This window comes from Lissotriton helveticus, chromosome 5_1 (genome assembly GCF_964261635.1).
Source record: "Lissotriton helveticus chromosome 5_1, aLisHel1.1, whole genome shotgun sequence".
NCBI classification, from domain to species: domain Eukaryota; kingdom Metazoa; phylum Chordata; class Amphibia; order Caudata; family Salamandridae; genus Lissotriton; species Lissotriton helveticus.
The window spans coordinates 1,366,861,576-1,366,887,417 of NC_136065.1; the positions used below are offsets into that span (position 1 = coordinate 1,366,861,576).

Sequence of the window (25,842 nt, forward strand, 5' to 3'; positions counted from 1 at the left end):
CTGGTTGACATCTGCCAGGCAGCAACGTGGGCATCCCTGCACACGTTTACAAAGCATTGCTGCCTGGACAGCCAAGTCCGAATAGACTACTTTTTCGGCCGTTCTTATCGCTAGGACTTCCCGGTGTGAACTTAGTTCGCAGACCCACCTCCCGGGGTGGTATTGTTGGGGTATCTATTCTAAGGTAAGGAATCTATAACTACAGTCTCTTTCAGATGAACAAGCTACTTACCTTCGGTAATAATGTATCTGTAAGAGACATATGTAGTTATAGATTCCGTACCGCCCCACCTATCCTCTCCGTTCTGCTTACTGACTTCTAGGGATAGGGACTCTTTTACAGGGCCCTAGTAATGTGCACCAGTGGTCAATGTCTTGCATGGCTCTGTGCTTCTGACATGGAAAGTCGTGTCAGAACTTACGTTAGCGCACAGGGGCAGCGTCTAAGTAGACACCACAACGTCATCCCTGGTGACCCCGTCGACCGACGCCACCTTCTGACGACCAGGGGTACTGCAACGAAAAAATGTCTCCGGATCTAGTCTGACGCCTGGGGGTAATTCTAAGGTAAGGAATCTATAACTACATATGTCTCTTACAGATACCGAAGGTAAGTAACTTGTTCAACAAGTGCTTTGTGAAACTGTCAAAGAAATCCCTCAGTAGATTGCACAAACTTACATTCTGCAGCAAGAATTCTAGCTCTGGTACTTGGTTATAGTCACAATCTCCCTTGTTGCATAGACTACATTGGCTACCTGTTGCCAAACAAATTAATTACAAATTGGTAACCATAATACAAAACTGCATTTAGTCTAGGTTTCCAGTACACCTGAGGTACTTTTTTCCTACATATGCCCCTAGGACGTCATTGTCCATTTCAGATTTCTCAATGATTTCTAACAGGGGGATATTTTTCTCAGGCCAATGCACATGGTCAAGAACAGCCTGCACAGGGATTGAAACAGACAGCTGTTTTTCTGTTTTGTGACGAAATAAAAAAACTAGTTATGGTAACCCTTTATTGTAAAGAGGCAGATTGGTGTTTATGGGGTTTGCCTAGCAGTGCCTTAATACCATTGGCTGAGGTTAGCACTATGGGCCAGATGTATGAACACATTTTCCCATAGACACAGAATGGGTAAAACTGTTTGATACATCTGGCCCTATATGAATACCTAAATTAAGCAATACTAAATTACTACAGAGGGGTTCTGGTCCCAGTCAAAACAAATCAATCCTGATTCAGTTGCAATCACAATAATATAAGATAAAATTACAGCGCAAATATATTTAAAAATGATATCATAATTAAATACCGATACAAATTAAGTGAGATCACATTTAAAACCTGATACTATAAGACATATCCACAAAGTATCAGTCAGGTCTCGATTGTCCTGACCTTAAAGTTGCCCGAAGAAAGGAAGTTTTTTTTTTTTACTTTTATAAGTTACTGCAAAGAGTGTGCTTTTTTGGCAAAAGCTGCAGATGTGGGGACTTGCGTAAAAGTCAAGTCCTTCAGAAGGGGCCGTAGGAACTGCTTCCTGGCCCGGCTAAAATATTTACATAAAAGCACAAAAGCACAAAATGCAGGGTATCCTGTGGAGACCTATGGTCACAACCACCATTGCATGCTAGAAGGAAACCAGCCTGATGGGGTGGCCAAAAGATGGTGAAGCTGGTTAAACCTGAAACGGGCCACCAAGAACCTGTCCCTTTCACTTTCACTAGTGAGGAGAGAAAGGGAACTCTCCATACCTTGTAAGGTTTTCATCAGTAAATGCTCCCTTACAGTAGGATTCGCAAGTTCAGCGCTTTCACAATAAGAGATGGCATACTTGAGGAACAGACCATTTACATACCTTAGCTCACAAGAACTCAGAGAGTCATGATTGTAGAATATATCTGCACTACCTAAACTGATAAATGCGCCTTTACGTAAGAGATCCAGGGGATTTTATGCATGACGAATTAGCTAGGCACCCTCCCTGGACTTTATAACCCAGCACAACAGAGGCTTTACGGCCACCAAGTCAACAATGAATTTGATGTCAGGCTCTTCATGTACAGAAAATGACAGAGTGCTCTGGGGCACCCTAAAGATCGCCTTAAAAACTTGTATCTGATAGAGACTACTAGTCGCAGATTCATTAACGTAGAATTATACCCAGGCGTGAGAATGGATCCGGAATTATTTTTGCCACAGCCTCCCTGTGCGCCAGGGGGGACGGCATCACGCGACGCCGTGTACGTGACGTTAGCGAGGTCACATAAGTCCCACCCCAACTCACCTACGTCAGTTTTTTTCTGATCCGGTTCGTGCTCCGGGCCTGTTTAGGCCTTTCCCTTTGCTAATGCGTATTTCTGTGGGAACAGTGTGCGGATGCCTTCGGGCTTTAAGACGTGCTCGTCTTGTGGACGCCTGATGTCAGCGACGGACCCTCACCTCGTTTGCATGTGGTGCTTGAGGTAAGATCACTGATTGCGAGGCGTGCCAACGGTTAAAGTCGAAGTCGCGGCGGGAGCGCTGGATGAAACTTCTCTTGGCTCGCATGTCCAGATCGGCTTAGTCACCTCGATCAGCTTCTGCGGAAGGTTTTCAAAGCAGCCGTCATCGTCGTCGTCCTCATCCCTTTTCTGTGCCGCAAGAGCGTTGCGCCCCTGTCAGTAAGTGTCACAGTTTGTCCCCGAGGGCTGGTCTCCGACCTGTTGGGGGCGCGGGCTCTCCACGGGTGAAGCGGCCGCGCGTATTGTCCCCCTATCCACCGTTTCCCGGTGAAGGGGCGTCGAGAGCCCAGATGGAGACATATGCAGCGGCTTTGCAGGCCTCGCTGGCTTCTCCTACTCCTCCTTCCCCTCCTGGGACGTCGGCGGATCCCTTGCATGGTGAGGGGCCCTCCGCGACGGCTCCAGCGCCGACTGCCTCGGCTCCAGGCTTGGAGGATGTGGTGCCGTAGGGGTGCGGCCCTTCGGGGGTCCCTCCTTCGGACCACGGCACCTTCGCCGCAAACTCCAGCGGAAGTCCCTATGGTGTCGCGGGAGGACACCGGGGCTCAGGTCGCACCCCTGAGCCCCTCTCGGCCCTATGGACAAGCGGCGATCTTGTATGAGGCCGAGGTGATGGCGCTACGGTGCCGGCGGCTGCTGGCCCTGGCGGCGCCACGGGGGTCGGCAGACCCCCCTCGTCCCATCATGGGTCGAGGCTGGTGGGGGACCCTTTGCCCCTCCCCGGGCCCCTCTCGTCTCTCCACGCAGGCGACTGCCTCGTCGGAGGTCGAGTCTGCCTTGGCGGCACCACTGGGGTCGGCGGGCCCCTCTCGCCTCCTCATGGGTCGAGGCTGGCGGGGGACTCCTTGTCACTCCCCGGGTCCCTCTCTCCCTCCACGCAGGCGGCATCCTCGTCGGAGGTCAAGTCGGCGCCGTTCCGGCACCATCCCTTAGCCGCCTCGGCTCCGGCCCAGCCCCAGTCCCCTGTGTCGTGTGGTGTGGAGGAGGCCTGTCCGGCATCTCCTTTGGTGCTGGACGACGATGACGTCCTGCCTCAGGTCGCTGACTCTAGGGCACCCGACAGGTGTTGGGTTGTGGACTCTTCTTCGGACGCCCCCTCTTCCCCGGAGGTTGGGCGCCTGCTGGTGTCATCCTCGCCGGTGACGGGCTGCCGCGTCATGGCTTTTTTTCCCGGCGTCATCAAAGGACGGCTCCTCGCCGTTGCCGCGGTTTCCGACGGAGGAGCCACAGGTCCCCCACTCCTCGGTCCCTCTTTCTCCTTTCTGGACCTGGCCTTTCCCCACTCAGATTGGCTTAGAGGAAGGCCGCCTTAGCTTTCAGTCGTCTCCTACGGAGGAGCTGCTTTCCCCACCGCGGGGCCCTACGGAGGCGGGTGCGGCCTTCGCTCGCGCTGTTTCCACGGCTGTGAATATTTTGCGCATGTGTGATCCGGCTGCCCATTTCCCCGCGGATCATCTTCTGGAAGTTCTTCACCAGGGCTCTGGTGGGAGGGAGCTGCAGCTTCCCTTTGAGGGTTCGCTCCATTCTTCTCTGACGGAGGCGTGGGGACGCCCCGCCATGGGGGATCCGGTGCCCCAACACCTTCTGCACCGGCACCTTCCAGCACCCCGTGACCCGGTGTGTCTTTCCCTCCACCCCTCTGCCTCAAGGCCCCTTTTGCAGACTGCCTTTCCATCCCTGCCGCCGCTGTTGTCTCCACCATCACGGGAGGCCCGCTGGCTATACTCTTGGGGGCGCAATATGTTCGCTTCAACTAGTGTGGTCCTGCAGGCCCTTAACACTTTGTGTGTTGGCTAGGGCCTCCTCTTGCTTGTGGGACTCGGCGAAGTCCCTTGGATCCACCACTTCTCAGGAGGATGCTGGGGTTGATTTGCGGCACCATGCGTTGGATTGCGGGGAGCTGGTGGCATTTATTCTTCGCTCTGCTCTGGACATCTCGGAGGTGCTTGGTCGTACCATGGCGTCGCCATGCTTGGCTTCAGGACAGTGTGTTCCCGGAAAATGTTCTGGAACGGCTGGTAGATCTTCCCTTCAATGGTACTCGCTTGTTCCACGCCCCGGCAGACTCGGCCTTCCGGAGGTTCTTGGCGGGGCGGCCTCCTCCTCCCCCTCGGTGACCTGTGAGTTGATCTGGTCTTTGGGTGATCTGTGTGCTTCATGTGCATTTGAGTCCTCTTTGTTGGGACTGTGGTTCTGTTGGCTCCTGGTCGGCCCTTCTTGACTGTGTGTTTTTGTTTTGGGTTATCTACACCAGGTTGGCCCTGAGATTAGGCCTTCTGTTTTTTTCTCTTTGGCTGCTTGACAAGCTTTCTGCGGGGGTTTTTCACCACGGCTCTTTCTGTTGTCCTCTGCTGCGAAAGTTTCTTCTTAAGAGGGTTCCCATGTCTTGGGACTTAACATACCCTATGTGGGGTAGTGGTAGCTGTTATATAGCTTGTTCTGTGCTGGGAAGTTGTGGTTGCCTTCGGGCCTCTGCCGTCCATGGCGTTTATGTACGTTGCAGGTGCAATTCCCTTTTTGCTGGATTGGAATGCCTTGGTGGCGCCCCGGGGTGTCCTTCTCTGGGGTCGCTGCGCTGTTCGCCAGGTCTGACCTGCTGTCTGCAGCCTGACGTCGTGGCTTTGGTTCTGCTTCTTTTTGGGTCATGTGTGCGGACCCCTCTCTGAGGTGTGTCCGGGCCCTTCTTCGCACTTACGTTCTCTGTCCTGCGGGCTGAGATGGTTTTTGTGTTCCTCCCTCTTTCAGGCGCAGCCTGCCCGGTCTTCCTGGGTTCCTCGGGCTACTCTTCCTGCTTCCGACTGCTTCTTGCTCTCGGCACCATTCTGTCTGATCTATTGACTTCTGGCTGTGGTGGGCTCGGCTGCCCTCTTCGCGGGGTGTGTTCCCGGTGGTTGGGGGGGGGGGGATTTGCCTTTTTTTTCCCTCGTCTCCTTGGAGCCTCTAGGTTGATCTTCTTCCTCTTCCTTGCCTTGGCCTTGGATGGAGGTTATGTTGCCTTGTAGGGGCGTGGGGTGCTTCCGCCTCCCCTTGCCTTGCCCTTGTTTCCTCTGTTGCGTGTGAATGGGATTCTTCTTTCTTCTTCTTTTCTTCTTCCCACACCCCTCTTGGGGTTGGTGGTGTTCTGCTTGTAGGGGTTCCCCTTGCCTGGGGGAACGAGGTTACTCGCCCTGTCCGTTAGACTAGTCCTTTGTGGGACCCTCTGTTATGTCCAGGCTGGGGGGGTCCTTTCGCAGACCCTCCTTCCCCATGGGTATGGCTAGGGTATCTATTCTACGTTAAGGAATCTGCGGCTAGTAGTCTCTATCAGATGTACGAGTTACTTACCTTCGGTAACGATGTATCCGGTAGAGACAATTCTAGCCGCAGATTCCTTCACGGCCCGCCCTTCCTCCCCGTTCTGTGAGGACCTTTGGGTTGGTCTTCTGCACTCACCTCCTGGTGGGTGGCTATGTCTTCTGTGAGTGCATTCTTTTGCTCTTTTGATGGTATGATTTGTCTTGTTTCTTGTTCTTTCCTCCTCTTTGGCGCATTGGAGGATGGGTTTATAGGTACTCCTGTGCCTCTCTGCTCTGGTTGCTCCAGGATTGCGGCTTGCCTTCACTCTCTTCCCTCCCCTCCCTCTCCCCTTTTGTTACTAAGGGTCCTGGCCCCTCTGCTAACCTCTGGGTTGGGGTCATCTTGCCGTGCCTTTGCCCTTTGTTCCATTGGGGGGTTGTCTCCCTCTGTGCTGGGGTTGCTTTGGAGGTTTGTCGTTCCTGTTTGTCTTGGAACTGGTTCCCCTTCATTGTTTCTTGGTTGGGGTTGTAGTCCTGCTACATGTTGTCATGACATTTTGCATATGTTCCTTGTCTCCAGGGGGGACTGTCTACATACTGGCAGGGTGGCTGCTCAGTGCTGTGCTCTGTTCTTTCTTCTTTCCCTGCCTTTGGGTACTGCACTGTTGACACTGCTCCTTATGGTGTTGTTCGTCACCATTCCTTTTTCCAATTTTTCTGCTCTTTCGCACACTGTTCCCATACTCCCACAGTTTTGTCTGTTGGCTCCGCGTTGTGGCTCGGAAAGGTTCTCCGAAGAAAGCTGACGTAGGCGCGCCAGGGTGGGACTTGTGTGACCTCGCTGACGTCACGTACGCGGACAACGCCTGGGCGGAGTCGCCTGATGCAGTCCCCCTGGCGCGCAGGGTTGCTGTGGCAAAAAAAATTATGGATCCAGTCTCACTCCTGGGGATAATTCTACGTTAAGGAATCTGCGGCTAGAATCGTCTCTACCAGATACATCGTTACCGAAGGTAAGTAACTCGAACTTTGTGAAAGCTGTATCTTCTGCACAGGAGTGTACCCCCACACTTAGCTTCTGTATAAACCCTTAGAAAGACATCTATAGTGATAAAGATTTATTAGCACCCTATGTATGATTTTACCCTACAAACTGATTAGTAAGGCCTTGTCGTTTCACATGTGTCTGTACACTATGATACTATGCTTGATTTTAATGCCAATATGAATTTGTGGTCTGATCAAATTTTAATAAAGTTGATTATCAAAAAAAAAAAAAGATTTATTCTCACGCTTGGATCTCAGTAGCCCAGTCTCTGGGCATAGTTAGCTAAGGCGCTTAATGACTTGTTCATTTCACACAGCTTTCACTCTTCCAAAGGCTTCCAATTCAATTTAGCATCGAACAGCATTCCCAGGTAAGAGAAAGCTGGTACCTTTGCCAGTGTGTGACTCCCCGCCTTAAAAACTTTGGGCCTAGTCGCCAGAGGGCCAACTTCCAGAACATTAAGATTTTGTGAAGTTGACCGTCCGGTCCAATCTGCCTGTAAAAGAAACATACCTGTCTGTTAGAACCTGCAAACCCACTGCTGTGCTGGCAATAAGCACTACATCTTCTGTTTACAATAAAACTGGCAATGGTTTCGCACCTACTCTCGGGCAGTCAGTCTGTACTGAAGAGAGAGCATGTTCTAAACCATTAATGTACAGGGTGAACAGGAAGGGCGCAAGTATGCACCCTTGACAAACACCCCTTACGCATTTAAACTGCTCTGTAAGGCCCACCCCCTGTGAATATCTGACCGCTACTGTGGTGTGAGCTCGGAGTTTCTTTAAAACGGTTACCATATCCGGGTCAGTGCCCAAAGAGAGGAGCATTTCCCAGAGCTTCCTTCGATTTACCCTAAAATGCTAAGAACAAAGTGCCAATCTGACCACAGTATAAATATTAATTATTAGATAGAGGTTTATACAGTTTTACCCAGATGAAAACCATACAGAGTCTCTATTACTATCTTGTTTGTGTCTGCCCATTGCGACAGTCTATCTAGTAGGATCCTACCAAGGACCTTATCAACTGCATCGAAAAGAAAGATGGGACTATAACGCTGTGGGTTGTCCTTATCACCTTTCTTGAAAACAGGTACTATAATTGCAGAAGACCAAGATGTTGGAACGCCCTCCCTTACTGCTGCATTTAAGACTAGGCCCCAGACCTCAATGTTATCAAGAAAAAGCTCCTGTGGAATACTGTCGGGCCCTGGAGGCTTGTTGCGGGACAGGGCCTGAATTCAGTGACATACTTCCTCAAGGAAAAATATGCATTTGTTTGCCCCAATGCCAGGTCTGCCACCACCTTTGCCACTTCGTTGAGTCCAAAGTTATACACACCCTTAAAATGTTCTACCCATTGGTGAGCAGTAATATGTTAACATAAAACTCTCCCTATGGACCCCGAAAAGCTAGGCCCGTTTATGACCCTCCAGTCAACTTGATTTGACTTCCATATCGATTCCTCAGCCACTGCCTTGCTTTCAGAGAGCCACAAGACTTATTCCCTCTTGTGTAGAGGTTATTGTTCTGACCCATTTTAGGGTTAGAAGGATTCACAGTCACTATCTGCTGGATAGTCATACCCACTGTCAGGATTCTCCCCTTCATCCTTCCAGTACTCCTATATCTTTCAGACACCGATCTGGCATAAACAGTTGGGGTGTCACAATGGTCCATCTTAAGGTTTATGACCTCTGGTTCCCATCAGATAATTGCATCAACATTAACACTTCGGAGGTTCAGGTGAACTGCCCAAAAGATGTAGGCCCTTCACATATTTCCTAGTCACAAATAGGAAGAGCATCTACTTGCACTAGTAGTACCACCCCCTCTCCAAATATTTTTGAAGGCAATTGTCAAAATCTGGCAGCTTGCTAAGTTGTCCCCTGATCAAGGAGTCGCCTCCTTGGCCAAACCAGTTTTGTTTGAGTCTGACTAGAGCCTTCTGGCAGTTGAGGCCATTCGGTGCTCATTATCATTGCCACTAACTTTGGATGAAGTCAACAACACCGGCCACATTGGAATTGCAATATCTGCAAGAACACCACAGATATGTTAACTATAACCTAGAGATTTCACCTGCTTGGAACATCTAGGTAAAAGTCCAGAAAAAAATATGAATTACTGGGGGAATCGCACCTGCAATTACAGATCTGCCCCTTCCAGTAATTCCTCATTTGTTAATGGACCCTCAAGTCTCAATTTTTAAGGGGACCCCAATATTGGTAATTCCTGGATTGCCCTTGAAAATTCCCAGTTCACTAATCATGAGATCCTAAATCTTTTGGATGGAATAGAACTACTCTTGCCATAAACCCTGGACTTAAACCACTGTTTGTGATATCAAAGTTTAGGTGTTGATTACCAGAATGTTTAACCTACTATAGCCATTTAGGCCTTTCAGGCAAACAACGTGTCTGGCCTGCAGGCCCCAGGTCTAACTCTACTACTATCCTAATGCAAGAGTGCACTGGGCCTCGTTGAAAAACATGCACCTGCTTTTCTTTGCATTATAAAATGCACTTGTCTCTCGCCAACCTGGTTAGGTTAGAGATTCACTAGGAATCATGTCGGTCTGACCAGACCACTATTGGTCTTAGGTAAAACTCTAAATTTGCAGTGTTTTTCTCCTGAAATTTGTTTTTCAGGAAGAATTGTGTTTCGGAGTTTAAGTTGGTACCTCCCAATTTTGAGGCCATATTCTTTACAAGATCTTTATCTGACCCTTCCAGTTCAGTCTTATATACATTTGAACCAGTATTCTTTAGATCATGGGTACTCACAAACTTTCTGTCGGGGGCCAAAATTACAGTGTGCTTTGTGGCCGAGGGCCGCACTGTTAGGGGTGGGGTTAGCGGGGGCGGGATCAGTGGGGGGCGGAGCTAGATTTAAAAAAAAGCTGTTGCAAAACATTAGACAATGCGATAATGCTGTATTTCAAAATCAGATGTAACTACAAAGAGCACATTTTGATAATACATTTTTATTTGAAGGCCTTTAGTGAAAGTAGAATAGCGAGTACAAAGGCAATGCTTGTTTGTTTTTGTAGCTGTACTCCTGTGTATCTCAGATCACGTGTGTGTGCATGTGTGTGAGATAGAGAGAGGAATGAGGGAGAGAGGAAGGGTGAGAGAAGACAGAGGGAAATGTTTCTGTCTTTGTAGCTGTGAAAGTGTGGTTGGGTGTTGTGTGTGGATGTATGTGAATGAGAGACGGGGGAGAGATTCGGAGACAGTATTAATAGGATTGTTTGTCTTTGTAGCTGTCCTCCTGTGTATTTCAGATCACCTCTCTGGGAAGGATGGGGGGCGGTAGGGGGGGGGGAAGAGAGAGAGAGAGAGAGAGAGAGAGAAAGAGAGAGAAAGAGAGAGAGAGAAAGCGCGAGAGAAAGAGCGAGAGAGAGAGAGAGAGTTTTTAATACGTTTTGCACGAAGTGAATATTTGCCAGATTGTGCTTGCAAAACAACACTTTGCATAGGCCTGCTTACATTGCATGTGAATATTATACGCCCACCACCAGGATATTCGGGTCCAAGCAACTTTCTTGTCAAAGAGTGAAGACATGTCTGACATCAGGGAACTACAGTGGGATCCGCTCACTGCGGTGGGATCCGCTCCCTGAGGTGTTGCAAATTGCTCTTGAGGCAATATTTGTCCCTGGGCTTTTAAATAGCCACGCTATTTAAAATCGTGATAGGTGTGTCTGACAAAAGCCCAATTTCTGTGCCCATGTGGCTAGAGTTCTCATTAACTTTGCTCAGCTCCACTGTGGCTTCTTCGCATTTTTAGAAAAGCCTCCTCGTGAAATATCATTATTGACTTGCGAGATGCAAGCTAAGTGCTTGGAGTTTGGAAGGCACAGGCAAGACACTAATTGTCAGCGCATGCCCTTTTCTCGGCAAATGCGGCCCCAGAGGAATAACAACAGCAGTAATGGCATCAAGTTCATGACTGTTGTTGTTTTCCATGGGGGGCCGCAAGGAGAGGTCTGGCGGGCCGCAAATGGCCCGCGGGCCGTACTTTGAGTACCGCCGCTTTAGATGGTGACTTGGTGAATTTTATGTCTCAAATCAACAATCTTGAGGTTGTTTGCTGAGCTGAGCTTTACACAATTTTTACTCAAGGACAAAGCTCTTCATAGGCGACCAGTGCTCCTACATGGTCCCAACATGATTCGAGCATTGACATTAGTTTTTACCCTAAATTTCACATAGACTGGGCTAAGCGCTCTCAATCCTCTGACAGGCTATTTGCCAGCAATAGTGGCCCGTTTAATGGGATGTAGGCCGCCACTGGATTTCTCATTAGGTGGTTCCCTGCATTTCACAGTGCTACATGATTGCTGGTTAGGTGGCTCATTAGGACCACATCTGTCACTTTTCAGTTTGATGTCCATGTGGCAGTTAACTAAATGAAGCCATGAGGCTGCTCCACCTGCATTCTGTGTTCATTGCGCTATGAACGTCAGCTCATAATCTGATGCTTTATTTGATTAAGCTCTTATATAATTCTTTTGACTAGACTCTTGTGGTTAATAAGCCTACCTACCATTCATAGCCACAACCTGTTTGACCATCTTCCTCGCCATAGTGACTCAAGACCTAGAGATCAGTGTATCCTCCCTCCTTCAGATGGCCGGCCTATTATATTCTCTGCCCGATCTCTTTCATGGGTTTAACTTAAAATGCACTTTGGTTTGACAGCTGCTGGGTGTGTAAAGAGGTCCGAGTCTGTGCTACATCTTCTTTTCAGTTACACAATGTGTAACTCCTACCCTGGAAGCCTGGAGCATCCATTGAGTTTGAAGCAATGACAGCGAGACAAGTATATTTTACTTTCCGTTGCCTACATAAATCTAACTATGTTCCAGACAGTAAGAAACTTTACAGTCATATTGCTAATACACCTATCAGACACGCCTCTTCTGCTCATAGAAAATGCTCCTCCAGAACAAATTCAGCTGTGGCAATGATTATTCCTAAGCAAAAACTACTTTCCAGTTGTTTATCCCTCTGAATACCTCCTGCAAATATAAGGCTTACAGCTGGTCACCTTCTCAGAAGCTGGCTGTCTGAACATCCCATTAACAACTGCTTTTGGCTTCCATTCAACCACCCCAATGCCCCTCCAAATGCATCCAGAACCTACAGTATTACTTGGACCACTCGACAATTCCAGTGCCAAAAATGTTGTGTCTTTTTACCCCAGCTATTTCTCTCTGAATTACTTTTCCGCTCAAGTGGTCTTAGGCACCATATATTATGCTTTAAAAATAACAACATGTATGTGGAGGATGTTCATGAAGTAAAATCATTGTTGTAGTTAAGAACATTTCTTTGTATTATTTATGAAAAGTGATTTTTCTTTTACCAATGTTGCAGAACCCATCTTTGATCCCGGGGCAGCAGGTGAAACAGGCAGCAGGTACAGCCCAATGGGTTCTAGCAACAGAGGAAGAGGAGCAGGGCAAGAGGAAATTACAACACCGGATTTGAACAGCTCAGCCTCTCAGAGCGTGGATGAGGCTGATCAGTCACTGGTGAGATTTCAAGTTCCTAAAATTAATCTGGGAAATGTCTCCCTTCCAGTCATCACTGTTTTCCTCTTCAATCCTTAGTCTCTTACTATCTCCCTTTTATTCCTATATTTTCTTTCTGTGTTTATAGGTTTTCCTTTCTACCTCCTTGTGAGCTGCATTATATTCCATTGACTGATTCTCTTATCAAATACATTTATCTTCTAGTGCAGCAGTTCTTAAGCTTTTGACTTATGTGGACCTCCACTGAAATATTTCTTGAAGCCAGGGGCCCCTGACGTTCGCAATTTCTAGGATTTGAACCTCAAAACAATACAAAAATACAAAAACAAGTATACATCCAACAAATACTCAAATATTCATATATTTTATTTAATTCACTATCAAATATATAAAAGTTCCAACTTTTCAATTTGACTTTTCAGTTGTATATACGTTATACATTTTAATTGATACACTTTAATATTATTACATTTTATAAAACTATGCGGACCCCTTCAGTTGGACTCGCAGGCCACTAGGGGTCCTCGGACCACAGGTTAAGACCCAATGTTGTCATGGGTCCCAAAATTGCTGAAGGGTGGTATGCAAAGCCTCACAACAAATCACCCATTCTCTCACGTTTAGGTTAATTCTCTCCTTAAGAACGTCTTCACACGACTCATCCATGTTAGCTTGGCAACAGTTTTTGCCAATCATAGATGAGACACTGTAGACTTATGGAATATGAGTAGCTTAAAAAGTGATCATCTTTTGGCATGTACTGCCTAATATGTTGGCTCGAGTTTATCAAATCCTGGTTGTCAGCAGGTCTATCTGAAAAGTTATACCACCAAAACACAATACATCCCCAAGCTTGACAAATTTCAATCCTAATTTGAGAAATGTGTAAGGATACTCACTACCAGATTAATTGACTGGACTTCCGCATCTATTTCTACCTTGTATTCATGGAGTACGTGTAGAAGAAAGTCCATCTTCAGTTGTCTTTATTCCGTTTCGGTCTTACCAGTGCCCCTCAGGTGTTCCCAAATATGTTGCCTGTGGTTGCAGCACATCTTTGGAGATTCAGGATACTAGTCTTCCCCGACCTAGACAACTGGCTGTTGAAGGTGGGCTTGCCACTGTCCGTTGTAGACCACCTCCATATGATGGTGAACCTCATATCTTCACTGGGGTTCTTGATCAACGTGTCTAAGTTTCACTGGACTCCTTCAGAGACACCCCCTTTCATCTGAACCATTTTGAATACAGTGTAATTTCAAGCCTTCCCTCCAGATCAAGGAGTCCAAGATATTCGGGGTGAGATCCCAATGTTCAGCCTTGGCCCTGGGTCTTAGTAAGAGTGGCTCTGAGACTTCTTGGTCTCTTGGCTTGCTGCAGTCTGCTAGTGGACTATGCCAGATGGCAATGCAGGCTTTTCAGTGACATCTAAGTCATTGTGGGTTCTGCACCTAGCACATCTCTCTGATTCTATGCAGGTTTCTAAGGAGACTATAGAAAACCTGCAATGGTGGCTGCTTGACCACTCTCTGTATCCATCCAGAGCTGACGGTGGTGACGGACATGTTCCTGTTGGGTTGGAGAGATCATCTAGAGTAGGTGGAGATAAGAGCACTCTGGTCTTTAGAATAAAGACCGGCCTTCACACCAACCTGCTGGGGTTGCAGGCTATTTGCTCTGTGTTAAAAGCCTTCCTGCCATCCATCAGGGGAGGCTGGTCCAGGTCCTGTCAGACAAAACCACCTCTAGATGGTATTGCAGCAAGCAGGGCACAGTGGCATCCTGGGCTCTGTGGCAGGAGGCCCTGCCTCTTTGGAAATGGCTGAGTCAAAAGGGCATCTAACTGGCTGTTACCCACTTTCTTTAAACATGAGAGCGAACAAACTCATTTTGTGATGCCTAGCGGATAACAAATGACAGTTACACCCAGAGGTGGCAAATCATGTCTTCCAGCAAAGTGGAGAGCCCTGGTTCAATTTATTTTCTGCTGCCATCAACACTTTCTGTTCCCAAGAAAACTCATTCTCAGACGCACAGTCTGCCTTTACTGTAGCTTGGGTCTCCTGTTTGCCTTCCTGCTACCAACTCTCATGCCCCGAGTTCTGAAGAAGATCAAGAATGACCAAACTGAAGCCATCCTAATGGCTGCACATTGGGCCAGGAGATTGAGGTATCAGGAACTTCTGGCCATGAGACTCTGTTCACCTACCAGGAGGATCTTCTGTTTTAGCAGCACTCGGGCCTATGTTATCTACAACTCCATGTACAAACATTGAGCAACAACAGTTGACTGCTTTCAACCTCCCTCGAAAAGTAGTTGAGGTCATTCTAGCAGTCAGACGTCCATCTTCAAAATCTTTTTGTGCTATCTTTAGCCCAGCAAGGACTTGCTGTAGGCACAGTTAAAGGTTACTTGAGTTACTTTATGCCTTTTTAGCTTTACTGGACCAACTGCTCTTCTTTAAATCAACTTTTGTGATGCATTTCCTTAAAGAAAGGTCTGGTACTTATGTTCCCACCCAATTCTTTTGTAATGCCACAGTGGAATTTTAATTTGATTGTCACTTTTCTTATATTTACTCCATTCGAACCAGCGCACAGCTGCTCTTTGCATCTACTGACTGTCAAAACAGCCTTTCTCATAGCAATAGCTTCAGCCCATCACATGAGTGTGCTACAAGCTCATTCCGATTATTCACCATACCCCCCTTTCTGTCCAGCCAAAGTAGTGTTATGGACTAGAGCGGCATTTGTGCTGAAGATTGTAATGCCTTTTTATAGCTGTCACCCTTCCCTCTTTTTCGCTTCACCTCAGCCCTCAAAAGAGCCTTGAGCTTTTACATCAATTGCACCAAAGGCCATTGTGTGGACGATCAGCTCCTTGTGGGATTTACCGGGGCAAAATTGTTAAGACAGTGCACAAGAGCACCATATCAAGTGTGTGTTATGTGTTTGAGAAAGGCCCTCAGGGAACCAACGCCATCTTTTATAATGAACACGTTTTCTTAAGTTGCCTTCCCCTTTACACAATAACCTTTTACACACATAAGCGTGCATGACAATGTTGGATTAGTTTCTCTGAAACTGCTTCTTATACAGATTCTGCTTGCTTAACATTATTGTGATTCCTTGAACAACAAGTACAAGGTCTCAGCACACATTGTGCAAATGTCATTCTATTTTTCATTCACGGGGCGACATGGCTATCAATAGACCAAAACAATGCTGGCCTGCTCAGAACTCGTTAATGTTAATCTTGATAGATTAACATGCATTTCTGAGTTTAATCAGAAGAGCACACCACTGATTTGGGCATGGTCTCTACACACCGATGCTGGGGCCCAGCAGATTGCTGACTTCTTCTTGCGAGGGTGTCGAGCTTGTGACAAAGACGAGGACTTACATTCTTTATCATCATATAACCAGGATTGCATCATCCAGAACGGGGATTCTTGGCTGTGCATACACACACACACACACACACACACACACTCACACTAGACACTTAGAGGGACTGCATAATAGGAGTACGACCAATTTTCTATGTTGTATTTTATGCCTGCATATATACATTGTTTTACCACCGTAGTGGAGCTTTTTATTCCGTTCACCCTTCTGGTGCTTTTAGTAACTTTCGTTTGCTTCTGTCTATTGATCATTGCAGCACATATATTTTTTACAAGAACCACGCTGGTTCAATAAAATATTGAAAACCTCCCACTGTGTATTTCTTGTATATTTCTGAGAGTATTAGCGCACAAGTGACTGAGCGAAAGGGTTCTAGGTCCGTTACCATGCTTCCTGGGGCATCAGGGATGTCATGTTCAGTATTTGCCAGAAACCATTTTCTGCCGACTAGGTTTAGGGGGGCTTATGGTGGCATTGTGAAGTAACTGGTCTATAGTACAACATATCCTGAGGGGGTGCATAGAATCAGTCTGGCACTATCCCAATGTTTATGCTGTCAACAGATTCACAGTTCCTACCGTAGGTGGAACCTACACGACATGGCACAGCCAAAGTTGGTTAGGTTCTTCTTTAATGGATCACCTGAGTAGGCCAAACGTGCCTTCTCAGATACCCCTACTTACCTCGGAACCAAAGACGGTAGTGGTGGTAGGGAACATCCGCCTCAGCTGAGTATGTAACCCCTATGTATTGGCTGTTGGAAAATAAAGCTTGAAAGGATTTATTTTTTCCATTGTGTTACCCTCTCTGTAATTCATTACCTATCATGTTGGGAGATGAAAAACCTCAGGCATTAAACATAGCTGAGAACTGCAAACATTCAGTTACTCTGAAACTATTACAACATGGTCGTCCTGCAAGAGGAGGTGATGTCACCTTCATGGCTGATGCACATGAAGCATTTAGAACAGAGGTGTTCTATTCTTGGGTTACATTCCCGCCTGCAGACAACACCACACAGCTATTTCATACCTACATTGAGTATGAAATACCAGAAGAATACACACCATACAAATAAATAGAGTTACCTCTCAATTACCAAGAACATACAAATTGGTTTAAAAGCACCCTCCCACACACCACAGCAAATGTTAGACTCGGTCCACTCAGTAATGAAGGAGCGACATGGCCAGGCTTAGCCGGATACACACCACATTCTAATGTTGATAATTTACCAGCAGCAGAGGTGAAAACACTATATAAAGACTTAGTTTATATACAGGAGTCTTACACAGTTCATTATGCGGACATAGACACCTAACACTGCACAGGCTGCTCAAGCAGTACAACCACAGTTAGCTACCCCGGGCATCATCCCAGAGACGCTGAATGCCTTCATGGGAAAAAGTTCTGGTCAAGCGAGAGGAGATTATGTTATGGATTCCAGAAAGAAAGCCAGCTTGAAACAGTGTTTCCCCGTACTAACCCTCAGGAAAAACTCCAAATACTGACAGTTTGACTACACCACTTGGGTTACAGTCTTTTCGGCAGTATATACCAGAACACATTGTATACCTTCTCTGGCGGTTTTGCCTGAGGTGCTGAAACAGCTTCAAAATGAATGCAGGGCAGCATCTGCCCTGGACTTGGGGATGAAACTGATGGGCAGTTTTGCCGTAGTGTCCTGTTCTACCCTAGGTAGAGATCATTTGAGAACCAGACCTGGTAAACCACAATTAAAGAGCAATTCTGAAAAGGATAACTCTAAGCAAGCTCCTGATTCTTCAACGAAGAAGAAGTGGGATAATAAACAAAAGAAAAAATAAAGACAAGGAACACCATTTCAATTCCAACACCTTTTTCATGAGGGCTATTTAGAGACTGTCAGCAATGCATCCACTTGGTAGTTCAACGAGTGCACTACATCACCCATAAGACCATGAGGATGGCCACGCCCACGGGGCAGGTGTTGGAATTCAAATGGTGCACTCCTAGCAGCGCTTCCAGTCAGCATGCCCTTACGCCACTGAAGACAGGTTGAATCCAAAAACGGGTCTGGCGCTCATTTACTTATGCTGTTCCTTGAGGTTTTCCTGCTGGCAGGCTGTCCACGAATAAAGTGAGTTGAAACTTACCTCCGTGTGGTTTCCTGTTTGTTTGGATTTAAAGCGGCCCTCACCCGGTCACGGAGAGAAGCCCATCGCTGCTGCGGGTCGGCGGTGGCGGCACCGCGTTTTGGTGCCTCAGCATCTACGAACGAAGGTGAGCTGGCGCCCTTGCAGGGGGGAAACCAGCTCGAAGGCTCAGTGTGGCGGTCGCAAAGTGGGGCAGTCCCCATCTTGGACTTTTGCATTTTTCATGAGGGCTATTTAGAGACTGTCAGCCACGCACCCACTTGGTAGTACAACGAGTGCACTACATCACCGGAGGCGCGCCAGAGGCAAGCCAGGCTGAGCCCGTCCGCGCCCGGACCACGCCCAGCGCCAGAACCCCTGGACCCCGCAACCACCACGACGCCAGACTCCGCTACGACTCCAGCGCCCTCCACGCACTCAACGCCGGACGACATCACACCTGCTTCCAGGCCGCACCGAAGCGCACCCACGGACCTTTCTCCTGCCACAACTGCAGCTTCACCTGCGACAGAACGACCAAACCACCAAGGGCCGGACCTAACCACCTCCGCTGCATACTCCTGAACACCCGCTCCGCACGCAAACACGCCGTCGAGCTATGGAACCTACTCGACACCCTCGCCCCAGACGCCACCTTTCTGACCGAGACCTGGTGGAACGACTCCTCGGCACCGGACATCGCCATAGCCATCCCGGAGGGCTACAAGATCTCCCGCAGAGACCGCACCAATGGAATCGGAGGAGGAATAGCCATCATCCACAAGTCCTCCCTTAAGGTCTCCACCCACGCAGACCACACCCTCAGCACCGCCGAGCACCTGCACTTCCGGTTCCACACCGACCCCAACACCACCCTCAGAGGAACCCTCGTCTACAGGCCCCCCGGACCCAGGCAACAGTTCAGCGACTCCATCGCAGACCTCGCCAGCACACACGCACTAGACTCCATGGACTACATCCTCCTTGGGGACCTCAACTTCCACCTCGAGAACAACAACAACACCAACTCTGCCTCACTGATCGACAACCTCGCCAACTTCGGACTCCGACAACTAATCACCGCACCCACCCACACCGCAGGCCACAAGCTGGACCCCATCTTCTCCACGAGCAACCACGTCTCCTTCAACCACACCACCGAACTCCACTGGACGGATCACCACTGCATCCACTTCACCTTCAAGAAACCCACCACGCACCATCGCACCCAACAGCTACCCCGCCACTGCTGGAGCAAAGTCACCGAGGACCAGCTTGCCAACACCCTCACCCAGAACCCACCCACCGGCCCAGACACCACTGCCCGCAACTTCAGGCACTGAATCGATGACTACGCCAACACCCTCGCCCCGCTCAAGAAACCATCCAACAGCCGCACCAGCAAGAAAGCCGCCTGGTTCACCGAAGAACTCAAGATATCCAAACGAACATGCCGGAAACTGTAGAAGAAATGGCTCCATGAATGAACACCGGACAGCCACGCAGCCCACAAGGACGCCACCCGCCGACATCACCACCTCATCAGATCAGCCAAGAGATCGTCCTTCAAAGCCCACCTGGACAACAACGCACACAACAGCAAAGAACTCTTTAGCATCGACAAGGAACTCTCCAACCCCAGCGCCATCACCAATGACATACCACCCTCACAAGAACTGTGCGACTCTCTGGCCACCTTCTTCCACCGCAAGATCGCCGACATCCATGACAGCTTCAACACCACGACAGCACCTACAACGCCAGACACCACTCCTCCGGCGACCACCACCCGCGCCACCCACCTGACCGCCTGGACCAGCGTCAACGATGAGGAAACACGCAAGACCATGAACACCATCCACTCAGGATCACCATCAGACCCCTGCCCACATCACATATTCAACAAAGCAGACGCAATCATCGCACCCAAACTCCAGAAAGTAATCAACTGCTCCCTCGAGACAGCCACATTCCTGGAAAGCTGGAAGCACGCCGAGATCAACGCCCTCCTCAAGAAGCCCAAAGCGGACCTCAAGGAACTCAAGAACTTCCGGCCCATCTCCCTACTCCCGTTCCCGGCGAAGGTCATCGAGAAAGTCGTCAATACACAACTGACCCGATACCTCGAAGACAACACCATCCTGGACCCCTCCCAGTACGGTTTCCGAAGAAACCACAGCACGAGACAGCCCTCATCGCCGCCACAGATTACATCAGGTTGCAACTAGACAACGGTGAGACATCTGCCCTCATCCCCCTTGACTCGTCTCGACATGGTCTGCCACCGCACACTAAAGACATGCTCCAAGAGGCCGGGATAGAAGAGAAAGCCCTCAACTGGACCACATCCTTCCTCTGCGGGAGAACACACAGCATCCGCCTCCCACCCTTCAGATCGAAAGCCACCGACATCATCTGCGGCGTACCCCAGGGCTCTTCTCTCAGCCCGACGCTATTCAACGTCTACATGGCCCCCCTCGCCCACGTCACCCGCCAGCACCACCTCAACATCATCTCCTACGCGACGACACCCAGCTGATCGTCTCCCTCACCAAGGACCCGCACGCCACCAAAACCAACCTCCACGAAGGAATGAAGGCCATCGTGGAGTGGATGAGGATCAGCCGACTGAAGCTGAACTCGGACAAAACGGAGGTCCTCATCCTCGGCTCCACCCCCTCAGCCTGGGATGACTCCTGGTGGCCGACCACGTTGGGAACAGCACCGACACCCACCAACCACGCACGCAACCTGGGTATCATCCTCGACTCCTCCCGCTCTATGTCAAAGCAGGTCAACGCCGTCTCCTCCTCCTGCTTCAACACCCTCCGCATGCTCCGCAGGATCTACAGGTGGATCCTGACCGAAATAAGAAGAATGGTCACCCAGGCCCTCGTCAGCAGCAGACTGGACTACGGCAACACACTCTACGCAGGGATCCCCGCCAAACATCTGCGACGTCTGCAACGCATTCAAAACGCCTCCGCCCGACTGATGCTCAACATCCCACGCCGCAGCCACATCACCCCTCACCTGAGAGACCTCCACTGGCTCCCCGTCGGAAAGAGAGTCACCTTCAAGCTTCTCACCCACGCACACAAAGCCCTGTACAACACCGGACCAGCATACCTCAACGACCAACTCAGCTTCTACACCCCCATCCGCCAGCTCCGCTCTGCCTGCCTCGCCCTCGCCGCTGTCCCCCGCATTCAACGAACAGCCGGCGGAAGATCCTTCTCCTTCTTCGCCGCCAAGACCTGGAACACCCTCCCGATCCTCCTGAGGCAGACCCAAGACCTGCACACCTTCAGAAGACTCCTCAAGACCTGGCTTTTCGAACTGTAGCAGCAGCACCCCCCCCCCCCCTCTCAGTGCCTTGAGACCCTTGGGGGTATGTAGTGCGCTCTAAAAATTGCTTGATTGATTGAGTGTGGCGTTCACAAAGCGGGGCAGGCCCAGTCTTGGAATTTTTCATTTTTCATGAGGGCTATTTAGAGACTGTCGGCAACACACCCACTTGGTAGTACAACGAGTGCACTACATCACCCATAAGACCATGAGGATGGCCACGCCCACGGGGGCAGGTGTTGGAATTCAAATGGTGCACTCCTAGCAGCGCTTCCAGTCAGCATGCCATAATGCCACTGAAGAAAGGTTGAATCCTGAAACACGTCTGGCGCTCAGCTCATGCTGTTGCTTGAGGTTTTCCTGCTGGCAGGCTGTCAACGATTAAAGTGAGCTGAAACTTACCTCCGTAAGGTATCTCTCCAAATGGGTTTCCAGTTTGTTTGGATTTAAAGCGGCCCTCACCCTGTCGCTGAGAGAAGCCCAACACTGCTGCGGGTCGGCACCACGTTTTGGTGCTGCAGCATCTACGAACGAAGGTGAGCTGGTGCCCTTGCAGGGGGCAAACCAGCTCGAAGGCTCAGTGTGGCGGTCACAAAGCGGGGCAGGCCCCGTCTTTGACTTTTGCATTTTTCATGAGGGCTATTTAGAGACTGTCAGCAATGCACCCAACTGGTAGTACAACGAGTGCACTACGTCACCCATAAGACCATGAGGACGAGCACGCCCACGGTGGCAGGTGTTGGAATTCAAACGGGGGTGATTCGTAAGCGGGGCCGAGAAAAAAGGGGGGTCCTAAAATGTGTTTTTCCTATGCAATTTTCCATAGGAACCTTTAGCCGCAGCTACAGCCCAAACTGCTGAACGGAATTACACCAAATTTGGCAAAGAGGTAGCCCTTGGTGCAGACTCGTGCCTTTTTGTTAAATGGTGTAAATCCGTTCAGTAGTTGCTGAGAAAATCAAAAGTAAAATCATATACCATCATCGCACCCTGCCGAGCATGAGCTGTATGCTAATTGGCTGTCAACACTCCAAATCAGGAAGTGTTGGCAGCCATATTGTGCCTAAAGCAGAGAAACAAACTCGCAAAACGCAAAAAGGGGGTAGGGTAGAAACATCCTGACACCCTAGCCCTGCTTAGGGGGTCCCATAAGGACCCCCAGGGCCCAAAAAATCTTTTTTTTTTTAAATCGGCAAAATCCGCGCAGGGTGCGTGGATCCTGCCGATAATAAAAAAAAGAAAATGAAGTGCGGGCTCCCGTGCTTCGTTATTATTCTGCCCCGGTGGGCCAAATCCCAGGGGCAATGTTAGATTTGGGTGGGTAGCCCAAAGGGACCCCCTATCCCCGGGGCTTTATAAAGAAATGTGCAGGGGGGGCTCAAAGGCCCCCCCAAGCCCTGGGGACCGCCACCCCCGGGGCTTGTGTCAATTATTTTAAAAAAACAGTGTGGAGGGGCTCTAGCCCACCCACACACGCCCTAGGACCTCCACCTCCCATGGGCTCTAAACATTACAATTGGAGGGGATCCGTGACGGACCCCCCACCCCCGGGGACCACCACCTCCCCGGGGCTTTGTGAATGGTGGGAGGGGGGCCACGCGGCCCCCCTCCTGGAGCCCTGTTATGGCCCTGGGGACCGCCAACCCCAGGGCCGGCTCCTGCAGTCTCCCGGGGTGCCCACCCCCGGGACACTGTAGTTTGCTATGGCGGGCGGGAGCCTCACTGCTCCCGCCCTGCCATAGCAAACTGCTTTGGTATTTGGAAGAGAAAACCTGCTCTCTCTTCCAAATACCAAAGCAAATTGCTTTTCCACAGGGGGAGCTGCATCTTAGCAGCTCCCCATGTGGAAAAGCAATGCCAGTTCCCGCAGGACATGGGGAGCCGAAGGGACAGTGGGGGATTGGGGACCCCCCCACGGTCCCCAACGGAGAGGGCCAGCCCCGGGGAATGGGGTCTCCGGGGCTATTAGTGGCCTGGGAGGGGAGCCACGCGGCACCCTCCCAAAAATGTAAAAAATATATATATAATAAATAAACAAATAAAATAAACAAAGGCAGGCCCCGGAGGATGGGGTTCCTGGGCCATAAATGGCCTAAGGAGGGGGGCAAGGCAGCCTCCCTCCAATATGAAAAACATTTTTTTTAAAAGGGCCGTGCCCCGGGGGATGGGGTCCCCGGGGCCAATTATGGCGTTTGAGATGTCATCGGTGATGTCATGAGTGATGTCACAGACCATGTCATGAGTGATGTAATATGTGACGTCATCAGCAGTGCATTGCGGGCGCGCACGTTATAGTTAGCTGAACTAACTATAACGGGGGAATTTCAATGGTTTTGTATGAGTGAAATGTCCAGCTAAATACAACGCCCATGAAACCTATGGTTTTTTCAGTGAATATACATATATATATATATATATATATATATATATATATATATATATATGTATATATGTGTATATATATGTATATATATGTATATATATAGATATATAGATATATCATATAATATGATCCACTGCTCACAGGTAAGTGTGAAAAAAGGTGCTCTAGTGAGTGAAAGGGAAGTAAAAAACATGCACTCTTAAAAAAAGCATAAAATTAAACTCCTTTACATGAATTTATATAGTGAAGTATAGTCATGAGGTCGACGGTATTTCGATCTCAAGCATTTGAGATAATCTTCAGGACAGGTGTGTGAGCACCTGATATCACTGGAAAAGAAAAAGAGGAGGTTGTGAGGCCAGAGTAATTAGGGGGCCTATTAAGATTATTTGACAAGTTTATAAGTGAAGAGTAATTTATATAGGTTGTGCCGATTATTTATATATATTTTGCAGACATATATGGGTCAACTAATTGGTATGAGGCCACCTCTAGATGAACCGTTGGAAGTAAAGCCAACATATATTAGCGTGGATTGCGTGGTCCTCCTCGACCTGTCCGCCGCTTTCGATACTGTGTCCCATGAAATACTACTGAGCCGGCTAAGACAGTTGGGAATCGGTGGTACTGTGCTTACCTGGATCCGATCGTTCCTCTCAGGACATACTCAGAAGGTATTCCTTCGGCCCTTTGAATCTGAGGGTAAGCCGCTTTTTTGCGGAGTGCCTCAGGGTTCGGCGCTCAGCCCTCTATTTTTCTATGCCTACTTAGGCCCGTTGGCTACAGTGGTTGAATCTTGGGGGGGTCAGAGTGATCTCCTATGCTGATGACACTCAGCTGGTGTTTTCTTTTAGAGATCATTCTGACTCCAACTTCACCAACTTCCGCCTATGCCTTAGTAATATCAGCTCCTGGATGGCTTCGAACCACCTAGTACTGAATGCAGATAAAACCGAGGTCTTATTTTTTAACCAAAAAGATCCACTGCCTGCTATTCAGTGGTGGCCTACGGAACTAAATCCCCCTCCGGTTCCTGTTCAAACAGCCCGCAACTTAGGCTTCCAATTCGACAACGCTTTGTCCTGTCAATCTCAGATTAACAAGGTTACTTCTGCCTGCTTTGGTAAACTGCGCATGATTAGGAAGATCTTCCCCTATCTCCCGCTGGACTCCCGTAAGACCATTGTTCATGCCCTGATCACGTCACATTTAGACTATGCCAATAGTCTTTATGCAGGCGCTCCCCTTTACCAAATTGAACGTTTGCAAATTGTGCAAAATGCTGCTGCGCGGCTGATTGGTAATATTCCTTTCCGTCAATCGGTTGCCTCGTATCGGAAAAAACTTCACAGGCTTCCCATGCCCGCCGCATTCAGTTCAAAGCCTTGACCTTAGCCTTTCGCGCCCTTAATGGGTTAGGTCCAGGATATTTGAGAAAGAGACTTAAACTATCTCAGTCCGTTAGATCTCTGCGATCAAATAGCCTACGCCTTCTGGTGATTCCCAGATTTCGTCGTGCCAGGAGTGGGGGCAGAGCATTCGGAGTAGTCACAGCTAAACTCTGGAACAGCCTCCCACTGGATCTTAGGTTCATTGACTCAGAGCCTGTGTTCCGATGCAAACTCAAAACTGGGTAATTTACCATCTCTGAGTAACCTTTCTTTACCAGCTTGCAATCTGCAGCGCCGGGACACCCCCGACGGGGGTAGCTGTGCGCTTTATAAGCTTCTTAAATAAATAAAAATAAATAAATTGCGTTGACCACATCTTAGTTTAAGGTGAAAGTGGAATCGCTTCACCACTGGTTAGTTGGTGCACTTAATTCAGAAATTAGAAATTGCATGGAATTTACGAAGGAACTATGCAGAGAGCGAGTCTACGCCTTATACTGTCTTGCGCTGAAAATGGATGATTCATGTGTCTCTGTGATGAGAATGAGAAAGGTGGTCAGTTGATGGATAATATTGAGGCGTGTTCATAGATTACACCGAAAGAGGGTAACTTACTTCTAAGGGGTCAGTTAAGGAATTAATCCAGACTTCAAGGTAGCATCGTGGTCATTCGGTCACCCATATTTTTTAAAAAGCATTGAATGAGGATGAAGGTTCAGTGAACCTGATTCTCAAGGTTATTCTGTGTCAATTGAGAGAGAACTGATTGGAAGTTACATTTTATTACGTGCAATTGTGGGCGGGAGTTGACTGAGGGGGG

The 25,842-nt window shown here is 48.8% G+C and overlaps 1 protein-coding gene across 3 annotated transcripts in view; it reads left to right on the forward strand.

Annotated features, from left to right (window-relative positions):
- BLTP3A (bridge-like lipid transfer protein family member 3A) overlaps positions 1-25,842 on the forward strand; it is a 571,303-nt gene that overhangs the window by 452,702 nt on the left and 92,759 nt on the right. For all 3 annotated transcript variants that reach the window (XM_078644270.1, XM_078644271.1, XM_078644272.1), the window contains exon 16: positions 12,221-12,378. In XM_078644270.1, the coding sequence (XP_078500396.1) occupies positions 12,221-12,378 (158 nt within the window). The remainder of the gene's footprint in view (positions 1-12,220; positions 12,379-25,842) is intronic.